Source organism: Tasmannia lanceolata, unplaced genomic scaffold (assembly GCF_043159265.1).
Source record: "Tasmannia lanceolata isolate RefF3 unplaced genomic scaffold, GAP_Taslan_0.1 ptg000015l, whole genome shotgun sequence".
Lineage (NCBI taxonomy): Eukaryota > Viridiplantae > Streptophyta > Magnoliopsida > Canellales > Winteraceae > Tasmannia > Tasmannia lanceolata.
Window position 1 is genome coordinate 48,059,884 of NW_027518692.1, and position 10,308 is coordinate 48,070,191.

Genomic DNA, 10,308 nt, shown 5'->3' on the forward strand with positions numbered 1-10,308 from the left:
TAAAATCTCTGGGGTTTGGGTTGCTACGGTTGAATACACCTTGAGCCATAGCCTCCTCTATCTGGATGCCTGCCACGATGAAGTGTTTGAAGTCTGGATAATATTGCAAAGACATGTGATATTGGAGTTGGGGGGAAATATTTTTCATGATTATTTGAACCTGCTCCTCCTCAGACGGGCGCTCCATCATCTGAGCTGCTATTCTCCTCCATCTTTTCACAAAAATCAGAAAGGATTCCCTCGAGTCTTGCTTTGTTCTCTCTAAATCCTTTCTGGTGATTTCTGTCCCATCATCATATTTGAACTGCCTGCTGAATTGCTCGCCGATATCCTTCCATGTCCTGTAACGAGTCTTGTCCAAGACCATGAACCATCTCCTAGCAACCTTGGTTAGGGAAACTGGGAATAATTGAGCCATTTGCTCAGGAGATAAGCCTTGAGGCTGACACATGATGGTGAACATTTGCAAATGTGTGATTAGACAACCCACACCATCATATTTGTCGAAATCTGGCATTTGAAAATTAGCAGGAAGGCGGATTTCGGGAAACAGTGTAAGGTCACTTGGATTAAAACCACCCTGGTCTTGAAACTGGATGTCCTGAACTTTCCTAGTAAGACTTTCTAATTTCTCCATAACAGTCTTATCAACCATGGACTGAGAAGGCCTACTGCGATCCTCGTTATACTGCTCTTTTTCCAAATCTTCTTCGGCTTTATCAGGGATAGTGATGAACACTGGCTGGGCAAGTGCTGCTGAAGTAGCTGCTTGGTGCATAGGCCCTTTATCCTTGGACAACGACGGTCCCAACTTCTCAGAAAGCTGAGCCTTGATAACTCGGTTCTCTTCTTTGAGTTCTTGAAGCTGCTGGAGAATCAAGGTAAGAGTATCGGTAATAGCAGCGGGTGGAAGACCATCTTGGTTGTCTGCCATTGGTGAGGATGAGGACGGGAAAGACGGTGATGCTGGGGTTCTTAGAGAAGGTGGCAGGGATACAGATTTCCTCTCCAATCACGAAGAGACCCGAACCCAAGGAGTAGTAGGGTTAGCTATGATGTTTACTTCCCTGAAATATTTGAAAGACATTTTAAAATCACGGAAAGAAGTAAACAATGATGCATGCATAGACTAGGATAATGAGAGAGAAATATGAACTTTATTGATCAATCATTAAAGCTTGAGTACAGGGTTCATTCTTTCAAAGATAAACGGATAAGATTAAACACGGAACTAAGCATTCTTTTTAGACTTCTTCTTTGGACGACAATCATGCTCAGCTGACTCTTTTAGAGGTTTGATGATCCTGATATCCCAAGCAGATGAAACGGCTTTGACAACCTTGGGCTTGAGATCCTCAGGCGGGTAAAAATGACGAAGGGGAGGCACAATAGATTGCTCCCTTCCATACTGACGCAGGATCCTGGCAGGAACATAAAAGGAAGTCTTTTTGAGACCAAGAAGGCGAACGTAGTTAGCTTCTCCAGTGTTGAAGACAGCTTCTTGGATTCCAGGAATTTGCCAATAAATCTGATCTTGTTGGCGAGAATTTAACCATTCAACCCAATCGTTTTTATGATCAAAGGAAACATCATGACGCCATTCACTGAAGGTGTATAACGTATGATCGAAATGCACAGGAGCTGCGATTTTTAGTTTGTGGCACAACCACACTTGGAGTAATGCAGGACATCCTGAGAAAGACCCAACGAAAGAGCGAACATAAGAGCCTGGACCTGAGCTGGCACGAAGGTGAGCCATATCATCCAATCCATTGAAGGTTTCTGCAAGTATAGTAGGAATTGGATTGGCGCCACGATCCATTTGATCAACGAGGTCCAAGAGAACAGCTGACGCCAAGCGAGACGGCTGGACAGTGAGGAACCTAGCAAAGGAGCAGAATCTCAGAGCACGACGACGGGCCTTTTGAATATCAACAGCACCAATGTGTCCAACAGGAGGGTAAATGTCAATCAGTTGTTGCATGGACACTTCTTGGCCTTTCATGAAAGAGTTCATGGATTCATCTGGATTATTCATCAAGCGAAGGAACAAAGGACGATAATCTGGAACACATGATGGCTTCACTAGAGGGCCATCCACAGGATATTCCAATAAGGCACACCATTCTTCAAAGGTGGGACATATTTCTTGGTTGCCAAAACGGAAGACATGATGATCGGGATCCCAACACTCTGATGCGGCATAGAGTAATCCCCAATCGAGCTTGATGGTTGCCACGTAGCCGAAGAGATTTTTCTCTTGTTCACTTATGGCGTAGATGTGAGATTCTCTTAATGTACCACGGATCCAATCAAGAATTGTACGAGTAGACATGGTGCCTGTAAGCCAAGAGAAGGGATATAAGAATGATCAGGATTACATAAACACGAGATTGGGATAAGTTCTTACCAGTACTAAGAAAGTATGAATACATGATCGAATCATATGATAGAAGATTAAAAATCGTACGATCAAGAGATGGGATGAGATAGCATAGGATTGCTTTCAACGGATAGATCATGAATGACTAATCCTATGAGATCTTTGAAAATGAATGGGATTTATATCCTAACCCCAAAGGGAAAGTTTTTAATCTTCGCACATTTTAACAGTGTTACCTGAAGGCATCAACCCTAATCCTAATCTATCGGAGTGGAGAGAGAATCTCGACTCATGACTTTGTTCGTGTATCTAAGGACCGATCGTGACCATTGGAAGATGGACCACGGCCTAATCTAGACACAAATGGGTAGGGTATCCTAAACTAGGCTCACACACGTGATGCACATGTGTTCGTATACTACATGCATGTGTGGGTTAATCTAGGGGTAAGGCCAAGAGTTCCCTTAGCGCGAATCCATGTTCGATATACTGTACCAGTGTCCGGCGTATCAGTACGTGAACAAGAGATCCGTTTACGCACCATAAGGTGCTAGGCTAAGGGTGGAATGCTTCTCTAACACAGAGGCACCAGGTGATGAAATCCCAGTCAACCATGCTAGATAACACTCCGGGTTCCTAAAATAGGATGTGTGTGCACGTGAGATGCAAGGGTTTAGATGCAAGTGATGTAAGTGTGTGCAATAAGTTCACGCAATCTATGATGCCTTCAGGTTTTGTTAGATTAAGTTCAAGTAAAATGTGATGAGAAAATAAAGCATACAAACTAATCTAATAAGCATAGAAATGATAGAGTTTTTATGAGCCAAATAAATTAAATTCAAATGAGTTATCTTTTGAAGTTTTAATGAAGTTAGGTGATCCCCAGCAGAGTCGCCAAACTGTGGGACCCGATCCCCCGAGAGGGGTGGGGCGCGAGCCGCCACACTCTCTCTTGGTCTCTCGTACCCACGCGATTGGCGTGTGCTTATTATTATTGATTTTAATTCATCTTTTATGTGAACTTGGGATCACTAAGGCAATCCGAATTTCACACAAAAGAGACTGACAGAGTCGCCACCTAGATGTGGGATCTAGGACCCATAATTAACCAGAAATCTAGACTCGTTACCTGGTTACAAGAATGGAAGGTATGGGGAATTATCCACCACATGCACCATTCCTGCCCGATAATCGGTCTTCGATTCCAAAAGCTAACTCTTTTAAATTGGTTCTTTTATGGCTCATTCAACTCTATGTTAATGTGCGAACTAAGTGACATGCATCCTATGATCTAATTTCAATGTGAATCCTAAATGTGTATCTTGATTTACTAATTTGTCTGGATTCAATCTAAGTGAAAGTTCTCCTAGAATTCTAATTTCATGGAAAGTCCTAAGTGATTAAATTTTACAAGAAAATTAATATACAAAACCCCACAATTTGTTATGGAGCCGACTCGCGGTTGGTATGCCATCAGACATCCAAGCTGCCTACGTACCCAAGCCTCACTGGGATCAGAGTCGACGTAGTTCGGTGCACCTAAGCTAAGCTACTTATGCCTAACTCAACTAAGACACCGACCTAGACAGGATTGACTGTTTCAACAGTTTTAAGAGAAGTTATTTAATTCAAGTTGAGGATTTTATTATCCTAGAATTTCATCCAAGATGCTATATGATTCTTATCTAAATGCAAGTTGTTCCTTAGACTAATGCAGGTTAGCCTACATCCTAATTTACTAGGCTTGTTCTAGGGAAATAGTGGGTAACTAGTGTAACTATACCTATGGCACGGTTGCTATCCATAGCAAACGTCCGTGATGAGGCTGGACTCCTAACTCTAGAACTCCCTAAAACCTAAGACTCCCTAAAACCTAGGACACGACCTGACACCAGTGTTCCTAAATTGGGCTCTAATGGTTCTTATATCGGAAACCATAATCCAATGGTTTCGAAAGATACGAGATAAATCGATTTAAGCTCTTGAAGTTAGTTAATTTCAGATTTCAAGGATTTTCGGTTTCTGGACATTTAAGGATTACCAATGGCTCTAGGGTTCACCAATTTCGGCCCAGAATAGCATCCAAGGAAGGGAATCGTGCGCTCTTTCCTTGTGCAATTTAATACTTAGGTTATAGCACATTATTGCCTGGCATATCTCAGGATTTCCGTGGACAGTAACCTCGGAGCCAACAACGTGCTATAGCTTAAATATTCAAATTGTCAAAGATCGAGTGCAATTGGAATACGATTATGGATGCACTGACCATTTTTCCAGGGAAATCTAAAGATCCTAAGATTTATGTTTCAATGGATTAAGGAATTAATATGTGACAGAGATTTAAGGTTCTTTAGAGATTTTCAGATGAATTTCAATTAATTTCAATATTTTAATGGATTTTATCAATTTTAAACCATATGAGTGATTTTACAAGTGAAACTGTTGCAAACGAATTCGGAATGAGTTGAAACTTCTACAGCAGCAAGATATGATGAGATGTAGCTTACTGGATGAGTTTTGCAGATTTTTACATTAAGCTCATATTTAATTTTGATTTAACAATTAATTGACCAGATTGCAAAAATAACATAGAAACTACTAGAAATAGAAATCTAAATTCATTGAAACTTCTACAGTAGTGAGATATAAGCAAAAATAGCATGCTGTGAGATTTTCATGAATTTTAGAAACTATTTACTATCAATTTCAGATTTTTCAATTTTCAGACCAGATTATGAATTAACACTACATCCCACATGAAACAAACTCCAAACCAATTGAAAATTTTACAGCAACAAGAAATATGGAATTTAAGACTACTGTAAAAATTTTGAGAATTTTATCTGGGATCTAATGTCAGTAAAAATTCTCCCAAAATCTGATAATTCTCAAAGAAAGCATAAAATAATATACCAAACAAATTCTAAAAATTCTCAAAAATTCATGGTAGAATGTATCAGTATCATAGTATTTTCCTACAAAATTTCATTAATTTTGGAATCTGTTTATTATATATTTTATTTTTCTTCGTCGAAAAGATATTTTTGAAGAGTTTTCTATTTTTAAAACACGATTTTCGAGAAAATTACGACTCCAGAAAACATCCTCCAGCCTTGTTCTGATATGATGAACACAAGAAAAATTTTAAATTCCAAAAAATAGATCATCCTGAGATGGCTATTTTTTCGAATTTCGTAATTTCTCGGCCATTATTTTAAATAAAATTCCACTCTTCAGTCAAATTCTAAAAAACCGTTGATCCAATGTCCGATCCGATCCGATAGTTATTTTACTCTATTTAGATAGATCATTGTATTAAATTTTGAGACGAAACAGAATTGAAACACTCATGCAGATCATGATTTTGAGCACACACATGTATTATTCAATTAAATTGAATTAAATGCTTAAAAACCATGCAAAATACATAAAAAAATGCCAAATAATCTTGAAAAAATCTGAGAATTGAGCACCTACCTGTGATCGAGATCTTCGCCGAATCCGAGAGCCGAAATATCCGAAAATCCCGCCGACGTGCGATCCGACCTCCTTTCTTTCTCTTTATTTCTTTACTTTTTTTCTTTATTTTCTCACTGCTGATGGGGAGAATATGAGTGATTGAGAGAGAGGGAGAGAGAGTGAGAGTGTGAGGGATTGACCGGGAAAGTGAATGAGAGAGGGAGTGATAGGGAGAGTGAGTAAAAAAAATAACGAAATAATCATACTCTTTGTCTCTGTTGCTTTCTGTTTTTTTTCTTTTTTTTTAAAAAGACAAAGGCCGACACTCTGTTTTTATAAGAAGGTAGAAGGAAAGGTAAAGATGGCTTGGCTGAGACAGAGAGAGGTTTAGAGGGAGTAGATGGAAACAGAAACAAAGAGGGTTCAAGAGCAAGAATGTAGAAAACAGAGGGAGAGAATGATAACGCAAAACAGAGGGATATAGATTAAAGAAACAACACTCTGTTTTTTATATATTTTTCTTTTATTTTCGTTTTGATGAAGGCTAAATAGAGTGGAAAAGATAAGAAGGCTGTGGAAACAGATGGGGAAAGAGTAAAAAAAAACAGAGTGAGAGAGGGTGATGGAGAACCGAAAGATAGAGAGAATGAGGGATGGATAAAAACAGAGAGAGACAGATGGGTGGACACACAGAGAGAGAGTGGTAGATAGGAAATGCAAAGAGAGGTTAGGAGACAGCCGAGGCAGAGTGGTGTTCTTCCTCCAACCAACCCACGAGAGCTCTCCCTCTTTTTCTTTTTAAGTCTGCTGCCTTTCTTCTTCTCCTAAAGAACAGAGCCACCGTAACAGCCACTACCCACGGTTTTTTTTTTTTTTTTCTTTTGAACAATCCCCAAAGCTGCTGTTGAGGGAGATCCTGAGGACTTGAGAGGTTGCTGCCAGTGAGAGATTGGGGAAGAGGGAGAACTTGAAGACAGAGGAGACAGAAAGAGGTCGGGAGATCGAGGAGACCGAGCGCTTTCTTTGTTTCTCTTCTCCTCCCCCTTCCTTTTTTGCCTCCACAGCAGCCTCTATATTTTTACCTCCGAAAAACCAATGGGAATGTTTCTTTCTTTCACTTGATCCCCAATGGCATGTTGCCATAGCATCCTATCTAAATTACCCACTTGCTATTTTCAAGACAACCAATAAAGCAACTTTGTTTTTTGGCTTTTCTCAATGCCTAAAAACCACGAACAACACCATAGGCATGCTTTAATTTTGGCATTCTTGCTTAAGAAAACCTTCTCTCCAGTCAAGGTTGCTGTTTTGAGCATAAATTTGGGCACACATCGTGCTGCAACTGTAATTGGATGTGCCGCTGTCTACTTGATCTGCCACCATGTAAATTTGATGCGCCCCAAATTCTTTCCATGTAATAATCCGAGCCATCCATTCGCTAGGCTGCAATGTGAACAGGTTGTGCTCCTCAAGAATTATTTCCATAAGATGATCTTAACCCTCAATTTGTCGATCTGCAATATAAATTAGCGATGGCATCTAAATTCCCTCCATTTAGAGGATCAAAACTGTCTATTTGAAGGGCGACAATGTAAATTAGATTGCGCCCCTTTGAACTATTCTCGAAGACTGATCTGAACCATTCACTTATGATGCTCCCTGTAAAGTGGTGGTTATCTCCTAATGATGATCTTATCTATCAAATTGGTGGGTTACAGACAGCATGAGAATCCATGAGCTCAACACTCTTATTTAAAAAAACAATGCGAGGTACACGGACTTGATCCTTTTCCAGTTAAAATGTTCAATGCGGGCCCAGCCGATGAGTCCAACCTCTCTCTTGTTTAAGTTTTTTGTAAACAACCCTCCTCAACACTTATCAGGACGACGCAAAACATGACAGAAATAACCGAAAAGATCAAGAAAACAAGAGGAGCGGACACGGGAATGGAAAACACTAGAAAACCGATAGAAAAACACTAAATTCTTTGTTGATTAAGGTGGAGCAAAATGGGGGTGTCTACAGCCACCAAAATCATTTCCATAGGATGATACAAACCGTCCATTTGTTGGGCCACAATGTAAATAGCTTGTGCCACCAAAATCATTTCCATAGGATGATCCTAACCCTCCATAGGTGTTGCCCCACTCCATAGGATGATACAAACCGTCCATTTGTTGGGCCACAACGTAAATAGCTTGTGCCCCCAAAATCATTTCCATAGGATGATCCTAACCCCCCACAGGATGATCAAAATCTGTTTTAGATCGGAGGGTTAGGATCATCCTATCGAAATGATTTTGGGGGCAAAAGCTATTTACGTTGTGGCCCAACGAATGGACGGTTTGGATCATCTTATGGAGTGGGCCATACCGTACTTGGTTTGTATGTCCACCCATCATATAATTACTATTGGGAATTGATATCTGCACTCAAGTGTTTTGATAAACATGCGCTCCACTTGTTTGTCATGTAGTATTTAAAGGGCTTTAAGAGGGCCCTTTAAACACTAAACAACAAACAAGTGGATCGTATTCATTTGAAAAAATATCATTGTACAAAAGGAATAAGAGAAGTGCAGCAAAAGATAAGGAGGTGATATGGCCAACATTGGAAAATCAGTTCACCCAAACTATAAAAGACGCAAAGCTACCCTATTGGGGAAAAAATGTAAGATGTAAAGTCCTTTTTTGAAATAATTCCACTCGTTACTTAATTATTTTGTGCAATTAGTGCTTTAATGAAAAAGAATAAGCCTTGGTATACAACCTGTTGGTACGAGAAGTATAACCAATTCAGCTCAACAAGTGTTACCGATAGTCTGATGGGAAAGCAGAAGTAGAGTCTAAGCAGTGTTCAAAGTTTATATTGCTGAATTGGAACATAGTCAAGTTTTTATACGGGATGACATACAAATGGTTGCTAATTCAAAATTCATGGCGTAAATTACCTCACAATCCTACAAATTAGAAATCATCTATGCTCTAAATAATAGAGGCATACATTGATTGGCCCATGAATTCGAACGTCTTTATAGTTCTAGAAGAAGCAAATAATAGATTTTTAGCAAATTTGCAACTGTCAATAGAGTAGTTTACTTTCATAAATTAAAACTTACTCAAAAGTTGGTAGTTGTGTACAAATTAGCACTTTTAAATTGTCATGTACTTGTTGCAGTCATATAGTTTTGTAAGTGGAGTTACGGATCGGAAATCTATACTCAAACCAGAAATTGGAGAAGGATGGACATTTTATAAAATCATTTTTTTTGTATAAAATAATTTTGGTCAGGAGAAAATTGTTTATTTTCCCAACAACATAACAGCATATTCTTCGATCCAATCCCTCATACAAAATAAAAATAAAAATCTGAGATAGAATCCTAGTTTCAAAACCTTGATACAAAAAAGGATTCAAAGAGAGATCTGTATAGTCATAGCAGAGGAAGGAATTGAAGAAAAATTCCAACAGAAACGAAAAAATAAAAGAAAAAAAATACAAGAACACACAGATAATTGCAGGTATGTAGATCTAAACGGCTATAAATTCAAAAAAAAAATGAGACGACTCGCTTTATATATATAATATATAACAATAATATAGTGAGTATAAGGATTTTCTCGGGTTCGAATTCATCGAAAGATCAAGAAAATCAATGAAAGCAAAGAAGAAGAAAAAAACCTAGAAATGGCGCAAAAAACTCACCGTAAATTCCATCATATCCAAACATGAGACCTCCGGTGGCTGCCATAATACAAGATATCACGACTAACGGTGTGATTTTTGCTTCGAATTCTACGCCGGAAGACGCCGGAACTGAAAATCCTCCGGCCGGCATGGTGATCGGAGATACAATGTACGTACTGATGATGCCGAAATCCGCTCTGTGCGATCTAGCGGTGACAGAGTTAACCCAGTGTGAAACTCAGACTCACACGAGAGATGTTAGTAGGCTCAGAGTTGAGGTTTTAAATAATACCACAACGTTTAGCTAGAAATCGGAATCACAGTATAATTAGCAAAAAAATAAAGGGAATCGGAACAATAGAAGACAAAATTCAGCCTCTTACGGTCGATTTTTTTTTTTTTTTTACGTTGTACATCTACATCTACAAGTCAGTGGACCACCTCAAAAGAATCTGGATATTAATAGCAAATAAGATCATAGAATTGTTTAACTCATCTACTCCCCCAATGTCCAATAAAAAAAAAAGAGGAGGAAACAAAAAAGAAAAAACAGGAAAAGAAAGAAGAAGAAAACTGCATTGATCGAGACATACAACACCCTTAAAGTTTTTATTTTTTCAGTTACACCCATAAAGTTATCAGCTAGGCTAGGGCAATGATAAATTCACCCCCACTTCTTCCTGGGAAGAAAAGGGGACGAATTTATCACTTCATAGACTGTTCAAAAAAAGAAAAGAAAAAGACCCACACTAAAACAACCAAACTCAACCTTGGCATA

The 10,308-nt window shown here is 38.9% G+C and overlaps 1 protein-coding gene across 1 annotated transcript in view; it reads right to left on the reverse strand.

Annotated features, from left to right (window-relative positions):
- LOC143846444 (sugar transport protein MST4-like) overlaps nucleotides 1-9,693 on the reverse strand; it is a 31,280-nt gene extending 21,587 nt beyond the window's left edge. Inside the window, exon 1 of the mRNA XM_077354882.1 lies at nucleotides 9,549-9,693. Within this exon, the coding sequence (XP_077210997.1) occupies nucleotides 9,549-9,681 (133 nt within the window). The 5' untranslated portion in view covers nucleotides 9,682-9,693. The remainder of the gene's footprint in view (nucleotides 1-9,548) is intronic.
- Nucleotides 9,694-10,308: the final 615 nt, after the last annotated feature.